This window comes from Diadema setosum, chromosome 20 (genome assembly GCF_964275005.1).
Source record: "Diadema setosum chromosome 20, eeDiaSeto1, whole genome shotgun sequence".
Taxonomy (NCBI): Eukaryota; Metazoa; Echinodermata; class Echinoidea; order Diadematoida; family Diadematidae; genus Diadema; species Diadema setosum.
Window position 1 is genome coordinate 32,466,893 of NC_092704.1, and position 13,606 is coordinate 32,480,498.

The 13,606-nt window shown below is 38.5% G+C and overlaps 1 protein-coding gene across 2 annotated transcripts; it reads left to right on the forward strand.

Annotated features, from left to right (window-relative positions):
• Positions 1-237: 237 nt before the first annotated feature.
• LOC140243366 (tRNA N6-adenosine threonylcarbamoyltransferase, mitochondrial-like) lies at positions 238-13,040 on the forward strand. Of its 2 annotated transcripts, XM_072323043.1 has the most exons (9): positions 238-277; positions 1,227-1,493; positions 2,284-2,383; positions 3,847-4,007; positions 5,096-5,225; positions 6,064-6,271; positions 7,252-7,406; positions 7,544-7,746; positions 10,545-13,040. In XM_072323043.1, the coding sequence occupies exons 2-9, from the start codon at positions 1,285-1,287 to the stop codon at positions 10,618-10,620; spliced, it is 1,242 nt and encodes a 413-aa protein (XP_072179144.1). In that variant the 5' UTR covers positions 238-277; positions 1,227-1,284; the 3' UTR covers positions 10,621-13,040. The 2 variants fall into 2 exon arrangements, with proteins under 2 accessions (XP_072179144.1, XP_072179145.1); XM_072323044.1 differs by lacking the exon at positions 238-277 and having other exon boundaries at positions 1,168-1,493.
• Positions 13,041-13,606: the final 566 nt, after the last annotated feature.

The window sequence follows — 13,606 nt, forward strand, 5'->3', positions numbered from 1 at the left end:
AGAGAGGCTTTGTCGCCATAGCCATTGTTATGATTATTGAATGAATCGATGATATTTTGTTATATATTTTTTTATTTGTAGGACCCTACATGTACTATCATCATGTATCATTTGTGACAGTAAATCATCAGCATTGAAGCGACTGGACCACAAACACTAGCACAATACAAGTTTGGCAAGATGGCAGCGCACATGTATCGCTTTCTGCTGGGAGGAGAGGTATCGAGGTGTTAAACGTCAGACTGGAAATTTTGGGCCTGATTAACTTGACCACTGGGTAAGACTGTTGTAACGTACGAGTAAATGAGTATACCGAGGTTTATACATTTTGAATGATTCTATAGATTTTACTACTTCATTCTGTGACTTTTTTGTGTCCCGCAGCGCTTGTGTGGTGGAGAGACGGCCTGTGTAGGCTGTGGCACCCGTCTGTGGCTATAGCCTATGTGCCGCCGGTTTAGGAACAGCACGGCGCGGTCATACGTGAGCCTACCGGTAGTGTCGGGGCCGGGGTGGAGACAGGCGCACTGGGCGCGGCGCTCGCTCTCGCGAGGCGAGATCCCCCCAAAATATTAGAATTGAAATGCTCATCCCTTTCAAACTATATAAAAAAAGATAGTCTGTGTTTCTGTTTCTTCAGAAGAGTTTAAACGGCACAGTCCAAGTGTTGTCATTTTGAGTGCCAAGTTCTTTTTTCTTGTTCCTTAACAATTTTCAACAAATAAAGTTTTATATTCTTTTATTGCGAATTTTTGAAGCCATGATGGCATGAATCATGTGAAGGGTTCTAATTTACTAGATTCTGTTTTTAGACTAAACTGTTAGTCAGAGTCTATGAAAAACGTTAGACTATAAACTTACCACAATAACGATGTTATTAGAGAAGAGGATAAATTTAGTTGATTTAATTAGTGGTCATTTTAGGCTTTGGAGACTTGGACACTGCAAACTGGATGATAACTTTACACATTTATAGTGTATTAGAATCTAAATCTTATCCCATTTGAGGACCTGATCTGATGAGTCCCGAGTATACTCTAGCTTGGGCAAGTGTCTAGGTGGGAAATGCGTGTTGTATAAAAATCTACCCATCCCCATCCTCGCCTCAAGTTCAACGCCACGGGTTAAGAAACAAATCAAAATCCAGCATAACCCTTTTAACTTAAGACTGAGCAGGAGATGTACGTAGAAGCAAGGAATATTATCAAATTAATTTATCTCTCCAGACAGTATTTGTTGAAATAGTGCCTGCAACTATTCTTGTGACCTGCGGGCGGGCGCGGCATGTCTGCCGTCCTGCGACACCTCCAACAACGGCGCTCCATCTTGGTCAGATGCAGCCATCACTTGCGCCGGCACCACCAGCAGTTTGTCCACAGCAAGCTCGTCCTTGGCATAGAGACCACATGTGATGACACAGGAGCAGCCGTGATGGATGAGTCTGGGAGGGTCTTGGGAGAGAGACTACACACCCAGAAGAGAATCCATGCAAAGTGAGCGAAAAAAAAACCCACACAAACATAGAGCCCATTGTATTTAAGAGTCTGAATGCTAGAGGAAATATTGCTTGCAAGCAATATGTTGTGACCAGATCTGTAGAAAACAGTCTTATTTTTAATATCTCTGATATTCCTCTTCTTCTTCTTCTTTCAATAAATGTACAGGCCACCTTGTGGTGTATCGGCATACTACTTGTTTCTTCCTTGTTTTTGATTTGAGCCCTTGTATTTCAAATCCTCTGACTTTGAAAAGAGATTATCTTTCATTAGTTCCAGTGACATTGCTATTAAAGATTTGATCATGGTTTGTGTTTGATATCATTGTAGAGCTCTGACATTTTATCTTCTGTAGTCATGTCTGTTATCTATACATTCATGTGAACAACAACAGGTTTCAGGAAAGGTTGTTGGTTTGGAAAGATGCTGGAGTCATTGTCTACAGCAAATCTGAATACCATGCTACATGCTTTGTCTCTAACATAAACAAATGTTTACATGGCATCATTGTATTATTGTTGTTGTCATTTTGCTCATAATATTCCATGAAGCAGAAAAGAAACCAGTTAAATTTTTGTATATTAGATGCTCCTCTCTTTTGGTCTTTCTGTGTTGTCCCTTTTACTGTCTGTTTCTCTTTTGTGATTAAAACATACATTTTGATATTATCATTTGAGAATGTATGCGGGGTATAAATGTTATTAAACTTGTGTATTTTGCAGTGCAATATTTATGTCATGGAGGTATTTGAGATGGTTGATTCATTGATTTTCCTCCATCTTGTTAGAAATGGCGGCATCATACCAATCCTTGCCCAGGACCTCCACCGTCAGTTTATTGACCCTGTGGTGCAGGGTGCCATTCAGGATGCGGGAATAGAAATCAAGGTGAGACACCCAATTATGCAACCCCCTTCCTTGTTTTATTCTTTAATCTCCCCAGTAGATGATACAAAAGCATGCCCCATTGTTCATTTGTTTGTTTGCTATTTTGTTTCCATAACACTGCACTTTCTTTCCTTCTTTTTTTTTTCTTTCAAAATTGAAATTTCAGATCATCTTCATTGAAGGCTTTGGTATCTTCCCTATTAAGCTGTTTAAAAGGACAATTTCAAATGTTTATTATGAAGGTTGTTATTGCTCCAAAGTTTGAGATTTGTTTGTACAATGTACTCATTCCTTTCTGTAGTGTAACTCTTCTTCACCCAGTACTTTGGTAATAGCCTTTAGTATTGATGTACTCTTTTTAGGAAGCAATGATAGAGATTGCCAAGGGAATGATCTAGTGTGACTTACAATGATAACATGAAGATGAATAAAAATATTAATTTTGTTCCCTGAGTAGAAAGCTGTAACATTCAGTTCAGCTACTCCATTGTTTTATCTTTTAGAGACAGTCCATGCAGCACCCTGAGCTCCGGAAGAAAAATCAAATGATGTTAGAGGGAGAATTTTACTTCTCACTTTGAAACTTTCAGGCAGTTTCAAATTAATATTGAATGATCATAATATGTGACCAGCATCACAAAAGGAACAAAAAAAAAGCACCCCTTGATTTTACGTGAGGACTCCAAAAAGGTGAAACAGGTCAACCAAGTCAATCTTGAGAGTTTCATACTTTCTGAAAGAGCTATTCTTTGTCTACATCATTTTTATGTTTGGGGTCATAAAATGATTTGGAAAGTGTGTGTTTTCAGCAGTTTTTCTACAATCCCTTTTTTTGTATAGTAGTCGGATTAGGTACACCTTTAGAGGTCCTTTTCATTTCTTTAAAATCCTTTGCACACCCTTCACTCTAATAACTTTTGAAAAGGTAGTGCTACCACCTCGAAAGTTGGCATTAATTATGGACAATTAATAGAGCATGCGCAATTTCAACATAATCTGATAATCCCTTCATTGTTGTCGCTAAGGTGGTTTACATCCTGGTTTTTTTTTTTGTCTTCATCGCACAGCCAGCACAGTTTAGAGATTAAAAGTGCTTGAATAGACTCTTTAATTCAGAGCCTCTTTTCTCAGTTCACACTTTTCCATAGTGTGTGTTTTTTCCCCAATATTTAGATAGGTTAGGAGAGTCCATTTGAGTTGAGTTATACATCATTGTAAAGCTTAGAGTCTACTCTTTCAGGATCTGCTCTTAACTAAAACTCATGTGTGGCGACTTTTTGTTGGTTTTGTAACACAGGATCATAATAGATGGCAGCCTCTTTGTAAAATCTATTTCCTGTTTCTTTTTTTTGGGGGGGGGGGGGTGAAAAAAAAATCCCACTGATGGTGACCCATAAGATGTACAATGTATTTCCTCAAGCAAACTGTACAATGAGCTCAAAGTAGATCATTATCTCTCACAGGACCTCTCAGCGGTGGCACTGAGCACCATGCCCGGCCTTCCACTCTCCCTGAAGGTGGGGCTGGAGTACACCAAGGATATGCTACAGCGACACCCCCACCTCCCTCTCATCCCCATACACCACATGGAGGCCCATGCACTCACTGTTAGGATGGTGGAGAGGTAAGCTCACTACTACCCTTACTACTACTACTACTACCCATTCACTACTACTACCATTACTACACTACTACTACTACTACTACTACTACTACTACTACTACTACTACTACTACTACTACTACTACTACTACTACTACTACTACTACTACTATTACTACTACTACTACTACTACTACTACTACTACTACCCATTCACTACTGCTACCATTACTACACTACTACTACTACTACTACTACTACTTCCGTCAAGTCAATATAAGTCAACGGTGTATGATGTCGTTGGTATTGACGTAAGTTGATGAAAAATCAGTCCCAATTTACATTAAAAGCCTTACGTGTGTTATTCTCCTATACGCGTACAAGTTGAATATTGCCTACATGCATGTGATTTTGTTGTCCTCAGTTCCGTCAAGATACATGAAGCTGACTGTCCTGATAATTTGAATTCATGCATTCACTTTATCTTATACCATCTTGAGTTCCATGACCATAGTTGCTCCTCCAGACCTGTCCATGCAGCATGGCTGTTCTTAAGTCAGTAATGCTATCAAGGCCTAGGCATCTTTCTCCAATACAGGGATGTAAGTGGTGCGACTTCCTCCCCTTTCTCACAGTTCCCTGTTTAGGCTCCCAGAGTGGGAGGGGATTAGTCTCATTCTCCTGTCACACACTTTGACAGACATAAGTTCGCATTTCTTTAACCCGTTGAGGACGTGCTGATTTTGCTGCAACATGCATTTCCCATAGACGCTTGCCTGAGTATATTCGGGACTCTTCCTCAACGGGTTCGAATGACTCTTGCTTCAAGTTGTTTTTAGATGTTGCAACTGACTGACAAAGTGCCCTTTATCATTAAAATAAACACTAATTATTCAGTGTTTTAGTAGTAATGATGATATAAAAAGTGAAGGGCATACATATTTGGGTTGGACTGAAGGTAGTATATATTCTTGATGATTCCAAAGTAGGTAGAACATTGTTATGAGCCACAAGTTATAGGAAAGCCTTCACGTATCCTGTGTCCTTGCCTTGCTCAGTGTCACACTTGCTAATTAACGCTTTTACTTCATTCTTTTTCATCCCTTCAGTGTAGAATTCCCCTTTTTGGTCCTGCTCGTCTCCGGGGGCAACTGCATCCTAGCTGTAGCAAGAGGAGTTGGTGATTTTCTGGTCCTGGGAACCACATGGGATGATGCACCTGGAGAAGCTTTTGATAAGGTTCAAAGTGTTTTGCTCATTACTGTTCGTGTACAAACTATTAGATTTTTTGAATTGATGAAATTCTTAATCGAGTCATTTTTATTACAACTGATTGAGAAATCTCCCTACATCAATTTACATAAGCACTGAATTGATCAGTGTTTTAGTAGTAGCCATGACAAAAGAAATTTTGGGCATACATACTCGAACAGGATTAGAACCTATGACCTCCTGATCACCAGACAGGCGTCTTATTCATTAGACCTCCGAGGTTAGGATTAAAACCAGCACTGGCTGTCGGGTGGAAGCTCGGTGGTCTAGTGGATAAAACGCCTGTGTGGTGATCAGGAGGTCTTCCGGTTCAAATCCTTCTCGAGTATCTGTATGTATGCCCGTGCTTTCTTTTGTTATGGCTAGTACTATTAATACTAAAACAATGATCAATACAGTGCTTATTTACATCAATGTAGAGTAAATTGTCTATCAGATAATACAAGCAAGTTTATTCTTATATCATAGCAGAAAGTGTTCTTCGTTGATTTGTTATCAATACTGACAATTCTATGTCATGAGATTTTATTGCTTTAACAAAGAAAAACCCAAAAAGCTTGGAAGAGGCGAGGGTCTTTTGCTAATGTATGAATGATCTGTTTTAGTCTTCGGAAAACATTCACATAGACAGATGTTCTGATTCTGCACTTTGTTTCATTTCACTAGCAACATTACTAATTGTGCATGAAGTGAATGTGACTAAAAATTAATGATTTCAGTAAGACTTGTGGTAGAGGCAACTTTCTTGTCACTGGAGCTGCTTTGTGAGTGCAGTTTAGACTCACCCCTCATATCCTGTGTCCAGATTGCCCGGCGGCTGAAGCTGCAGCACCATCCGGACTGTCTGGGCCTGAGTGGTGGCCAGGCCGTTGAGAAGATGGCTGAGGGCGGTGACTACCGCCTGCTGATGGAACGTAGCATCCCGATGAGCAGGCACCGTGACTGTAACTTCTCCTTCTCGGGTCTCAAAAACCTCACCAACTGGCTGATTCAGCACCATGAAGTGGCTCAGGGTCAGTGACCTCATGACCTCTTGACCTGTTCCTTTTAATAGACCCAACAATTTTCCTGGATTTAAGACTAGCCTGTCTCTGTTCTTGCTCTCTTTTTTTTTTTTTTTGAAGTTTTTGAAAGTGGGCTTGATCCACCAGTAAGTCCATGACTATTTTAGAGTTTGCCCGCAAGATGAACACTAACTTGTTGCGGACTGGCTGATTTTACTACAACAGGCATTTCCCATTGACACTTAAGATGTAAGATCAAGTGGTCCTCGGGGAATATCAATTTCTTCTCTCACCCAGTCAGGTTTCACAGCTGATTAGTCAAAATATTTGTACCACCTCTTCTGTTTACAATGTTTGTCACATGAATATGTATGAAACACCACATAACACTGGCTTAGGAATTGCAAGTAAGACCACAGGTGATTTCCTTAGCCCTGTTTCTCAGTTAGCCAGAAAATCGGAATACTAGTGAGAAATGGGCTAAAGAAAATTGCAGCCTAAGGATAGTATTAAACAAGCTAAGAAAAAAAAAAACTGCAAAAAGGAGGCAAAAGAGAGTTGTTTTTTTTTCAAACTTTTAGCTGCATTGCCAGTATTGTTGTCTCTCTTCTACCATCAAAAAGAGTATTGAAATATAATGCAGGCTTAAATGAACAAACAAACCTAAAACAAAAATTGATTTGTCATTATCACATTTTTTTTCTGTGTATTAAAATGTGACATCTTGACAAATGTGTATAGCTTGTCAACAAGTGTTCTCAGTATGTAAAAATCATATAGATCTGTATTTTCTCATGTTGAAGATGTTAACAGTAATCATATGCAAATTAAGAACACACAAGTCAGTGGACAATTTGAATTTATGCTTGTTAGTATATGACTCGTGGCAGTAAGTTTTTGAGGAAGCACACAGTTTTCTCTGCATATTTGTACCTTTTTTGTGATCTGTTTGTGTTCCATACATGTATTTGTTGTTTCGATACTCCCAGGTATACCGAAGTCTGATAGCCGCCACCTGCACACCGTTCGAGACATTGCTGCAGCATTCCAGCATAAAGTTGCCCAGCATCTTGTAACAAGACTAGGCCGTGCCATGCTTTACTGCCAAATGACTGGACTCATTCCAGAGGAGAGGCAGACACTGGTGAGTGTGTAGTCTTCCTCAAGGCTCCCTATGATTTTTTCATTATTGTGCTTGTGTGTGAGGTGGAGATTCTGTCGTATGCTACATGAAAGGGAGATATGTTACAATGAGACCTTCCATTCCTGTACTCTTTGCAGGTAGTTTCAGGTGGAGTAGCAAGCAACCAGTATATTCGCAAGGCGCTAGACTACGCCACCAGCCGTTTCCAGTATTCTCTCGTTTGCCCGCCACTCGAGCTCTGCACTGACAACGGAGTGATGATAGCTTGGGCTGGAGTGGAGAGGTTAAAGTTGGGTGTGGGCTTTGCTGACGACCCTCAAGCAATTAGATACGAGCCCAAGTAAGTTCTTTTAGCCTCTATTTCATGAGAGTACATGTAATCATGTTACAAACTTAGCGTCCGGCTCTAGAAGCAAACATGCAGCATTGATATCCTGGTTATAAAAGCAGAGAGTATTGATATCACCAACAATATGACCATGTAATTTCAGTTGCCATGGTCTTATGTTTTATATATAAAATTCTAAGTTTATACTGTAAGTTTTTCACATACTGTCTCATTTTGTGTTTTAGGCAAACCTTTCTCTCAGATCAGCAATAAGAAACAAAGGTGATAGTGTCTTCTTGTTGCACATATTCAATAGTTATGTGTCATACAGTTATGATATGAAAAAGAAAGTTCTTGAGTGACGTGTACTGATGTTGAATTGAAATGACTGCTTCTATGTACATTCTGACCTCTTTTATCCAGCCTCCCTTAATCCACATCTCTCTACTTTCCAGATGCGATCTCGGCATGATTTCATGTTTTTATACCCCCGCCAAACGAAGTTTGAAGGGGGTATATAGGAATCAGCGGACGGTCGGTCGGGCGGTCGGTCGGTCGGGCGGTCGGTCCGTTGCAAATCTTGCGTCGCGAACTACTTCCTCAGTTTTCAACCGATTCCCATAAAACTTGGCACAGATGTGTGCCTTGGGTTGTAGATGTGCAAGACGTATTTTTTGACAGTACCCAAAAGTACGTTGCCATGGTAACGGCATATTATGGGCAAAAATGGGTACAAATCTTGCGTCGCGAACTACTTCCTCAGTTTTCAACCGATTCCCATAAAACTTGGCACAGATGTGTGCCTTGGGTTGTAGATGTGCAAGACGTATTTTTTGACAGTACCCAAAAGTACGTTGCCATGGTAACGGCATATTATGGGCAAAAATGGGTACAAATCTTGCGTCGCGAACTACTTCCTCAGTTTTCAACCGATTCCCATAAAACTTGGCACAGATGTGTGCCTTGGGTTGTAGATGTGCAAGACGTATTTTTTGACAGTACCCAAAAGTACGTTGCCATGGTAACGGCATATTATGGGCAAAAATGGGTACAAATCTTGCGTCGCGAACTCCTCCCACAGTTTTTGATCAATTTTTATGAAATTAGGTACAGATGTTCATCTGAATATGTTAATGTGCAAGACACATATTTCCGCAGTGGCAAAAAGTGTGTTGCCATGGTAACGGCATGTTATTGGTAAAATATAGGGCAAAATGCTTCATGGCAAAACTGCTTCATCAGTGTTCTTCCAATTCTCATGGAATTCATATTGAATGTTTGTCTAAGGATATAGGTCAGCATGACACATTTCTTGACGGTGACAAAAAGTATGTTGCCATGGTAACAGCTCACATATTATGAGCCAAAATGATGGAAAATTTTGTGTTGCAAACTACTTCCTCAGTTTTTGCCCAATTTCCATGAAACTTGGTACAGATGTGTGCCTTTGGTTGTAGATGTGCAAGACGCATTTTTCGACAGTACCCGAAAGTACGTTGCCATGGTAACGGCATATTAATGGCAGAAGATCAAGGAAAGATCTTGCGGATTTAACTACTTCCTCAGTTTTTTGACCAAAGCTTATCAAATGTTGTTTTGACCAAAGCTTATGAAATGTTGTTTGGCGGGGGTATAACCAGTCGCTGTAGCGACATTTCTAGTTTGTTTTTAAATCTAATAATTAGGGGGAAAAGGGGGGTTTCTAACTATTAAAAAATGTATACATATATACATAAACTCACATAAATTACATATTATTCCCAACATAATTAACATACATTCACATCTAATTTTCATCTAAATAACATGCATTGAGACATTAGTATGTGTTTACTTTGATGTATCTTTCATTGAATCTCTCCATCCTCTTCTATCCATCTATTCATATTATCCTTTTTGCTATCTACTAGTATATATCTATCTCTTTCTGTCTCTGAAACGTAATATATATATATGATATGTATTCATCTTTATCTATCTATCAATCTATCTATCTATTTACATGTATCTATCTGTCTATCTTCTATCCATCTATTCATATTTATCCTTTTTGCTATCTACTAGTATATATCTATCTCTTTCTGTCTCTGAAACGTAATATATATATATGATATGTATTCATCTTTATCTATCTATCTATCTATCTATCTATTTACATGTATCTATCTGTCTATCTTCTATCTATCTATTCATATTTATCCTTTTTGCTATCTACTAGTATATATCTATCTCTTTCTGTCTCTGAAACGTAATATATATATGATATGTATTCATCTTTATCTATCTATCTATCTATCTATCTATTTACATGTATCTATCTGTCTATCTTCTATCCATCTATTCATATTTATCCTTTTTGCTATCTACTAGTATATATCTATCTCTTTCTGTCTCTGAAACGTAATATATATATATGATATGTATTCATCTTTATCTATCTATCTATCTATCTATCTATTTACATGTATCTATCTGTCTATCTTCTATCCATCTATTCATATTTATCCTTTTTGCTATCTGCTAGTATATATCTATCTCTTTCTGTCTCTGAAACGTAATATATATATATGATATGTATTCATCTTTATCTATCTATCTATCTATCTATTTACATGTATCTATCTGTCTATCTTCTATCTATCTATCCGTCTACCTACTATCTATCTATCTAGGCATTCATCTCTTTCTCTTTTCTCTGCCCCTCTCTTTCTCTCTCTTTCCGTTTCTCTCTCTATCTCTCTATTTGTTGACCTCTCTTCTTTACACTTCTTTTGGCAATCCATTTTTTTTTTTCTTCTTCTTTCCCTAAGGGTTCCTCTGGGGGAGAATATATCGGATCAGGTCCGGGAAGCTAACATTAAGATCAGGAGGATCAAGTTCTGGTGAAGTGCACTTGAGAACAAAGTACTACAAGTGGAATATTTATTTCGCGATCATGTGGAAGGCCTCTGTGAACGTCTAGAGGGCATAATGCTGGCAAGCATCAGCTAGAGGAAATCTGTGCCTTCATGAAAGCTCAAGAACAAAAGTTCATCTTGGTTTGTCCTGTGAGCCAGTCAAATGAGGAGTGCAACGTTGAAGATTTCAGTCATGTGAGCATGATGTCATGGACAGGTGGGAGTGCATGTTGGATGATATTCTTAATCACTCATTGTGCTCTCAGAATTCATCAGACTTTGCCAAGATTTGTTCTTTTTTTCTTTGTCCAGTCCTTTTGATCCTGTGTTCCATTTCCCTTCAAGATAAGATTGTGTTGGTTAATTCTGCAAAACTGATTACCATGCTGCTATTTTACACAATTGTGAAATGGAATCATTTAATCTGCTGATTATTGGGAGTGCATGTATCATGTATTAATTCTTTTTTGAAATACCATAATCTTGGAGGCAATGATCTTTTTCAGTGTATTATGTAAGTTATTTGTGAGTCTGAGACCACATTTTTGTTTGTTTGTTTGTTTGTTTTTAAATTGATACACCAAACGATCTTGATAAAGAAGAAGAAGAAGAAGAAAAAATCACTGATCCTAAAAGACAACTCTTTCCCAATTTGTAGAGGCCAGGGCTAGTGTTTGCATTAGCATGTTTTGATGCGTAAATAACCTAATATAACATTTCATCCAACCTCTTTATAACAAGGTTCCATTGTATCATGGTGCTCTCAGTGTAATCACAGAAAGATCTGAGTTATTTCGCCATGCATCTATGGTCCTTTGGAGAGTAAAACACATAGGTTTCAGACTTTGCTTCCAATTGAGCAGTACTGTGTAAGTGGAAATTTTTGCAGTGTTGATAATTTTGCCCATTTTATGCAACCGGAAGCTAGTGCAGAAGATAAAAGATCATCAACATTTTTGCTTGTGATACATGTAATCTATGTACCAGTACTAAATGTTTTGATTCCGCAGAATTAAGAACACAAGAAATTCATCTTGCCCAGCCCAGCACGAAAAGTTATTTGCCCGAAAATGTCTATCTTTACAGTAGTTTGAACCTTGCACTGGCATGTCTGGAGGCAATGAATGATGAATTCAGGTTAGCAAAAAAAGAAGAAGAAAAAAAAAAGAGTGATGCTTGTGTACTCACTTCTTGACAAGGAACTGCAAATGCGGAGCAGGACTTCACCCTATCTGTACCAGGGACTTTGGACATTGTGTACAATGCTATAGGTTTTCTGTGCTAGTCTGCACTCAAAGCACACAAAGGGTTAGATGGGATAAATGCCTGATGTGATAAATCTTTGAAGTGTTAAGCATCCTTGCATTGTGAAGTCTACGCCCAGTATTGATTGTGAGGATATTTATTATTAACCCGTCCCTCCTGTGATTCTCTAGTGCCTTTAATGCCCCCAAACGAGATTTTTTTTACCCGTCGACAGAGAACGGACAGGTTGGCAATCCACCTGTGTGAAAGCAGTCAAGTGGTACATGTATCCCCTTTCCATGGTCAACTACATGTGCCATCAAACAAAGCAAATATTTGATCGGGCACGAGGTATGAATAGAGTGTGTGCTGATGGGCTCATAAACTCTTTTGTTCTACACCAAAGAGGAATCTGAATGGAGTCAGCGAATGCAAAATTCTACTGAGCTCGGCCTTGATCGCTATGCACATCTTCACACAAGTTTTATAGCAAAATAAGCGCACACTACGTTGGAAAAAAGGCAAATAATGTTGCGATACACACAGTTTTCATACAGAAAGAAAACTGGTATTAAAAGAAGAAACTCTAATCTTTCTATCAAACCCATTTTATTGGGCAGCATAAAACACATGATATGAATTTAGGCCACGAATGCAGACACTCTTGTCTACATTTTTGAAACCTGGTATACCAAGTTCCCATATATCAGTTGACGCCATGGGAACCCAGCATACTGGTTTCTCATATTTAGAAATGAGTTAACAGGTAGTCTGTTACTGAGAGTTAAGAATCAATATTGTACAAATGAGGTCAATCATGATTAGGCCAATCAAAGAGTGACAACACAATCATGTCCCCTCTACTGTAAACAGTGAACTGTGACATTACATGAAGAAAAGATTACCACTTTACAACACTAACATTTACTCTCTGACAATAGATTCTTTAATAGGTAGCATGCTAACATGGTGTGAACCACAAAGAATGCTACATACAGAGAGGAAGTGTTTCTTTTCCAGTGAGAATGAATTCATTTTTACCAAGTTTTGTCTTTCCTCATGTGATGGATTTTTTGTGTCTCGGCCTTGTTCACTTTTCTGCAGCTCATGCAAGTATTACATACCGGTATCTATCTACAAAATAAATGAAATGTCTGAGTTACTTCATGGAGGTGAATTGTATGTGTCCTAATGAGTGTGTGTGTGTTTGTGCAATTTTTTTTCTTTAAATATTTTTGTATCATATTTTTACACATTTGGTATACATGTTTTTCTGTTTAATGTCCATGATGAGATTAAAAAAAAAATGAAAATTGAAGCGCTCTTTTGATATTTGGATGAAAGAATGTGAAAAGACAGCTCCCTGGGGGCATTTCATGAAGCAATTTGGTTGAATATTTTTCTGACAAACTGTTACAAGCTACTAAAATCCTTGCATGTGATTGGCTGAGAGCGAGTTTGTCTGACAACTTTGTCCGACAAAATGCTTCATTAAATGCCCCCCTGATTCGAGAAACAGTTTAGCCTCGTGAGTTGCATCATACAACACACAAGGATCTTCTTTATTGCTATCTCCCTAAAAAAAATTAATGTAAGAATGTTGGCAACCCTGTTTCAAAGAACGCTGAATAATATGATATATGCATATATTATATACACACACAAATTACACAGAACTTAACCAACATTTCAAATTATGTCTTCTGGGAAGTCCCCTGATGCAGGAATGC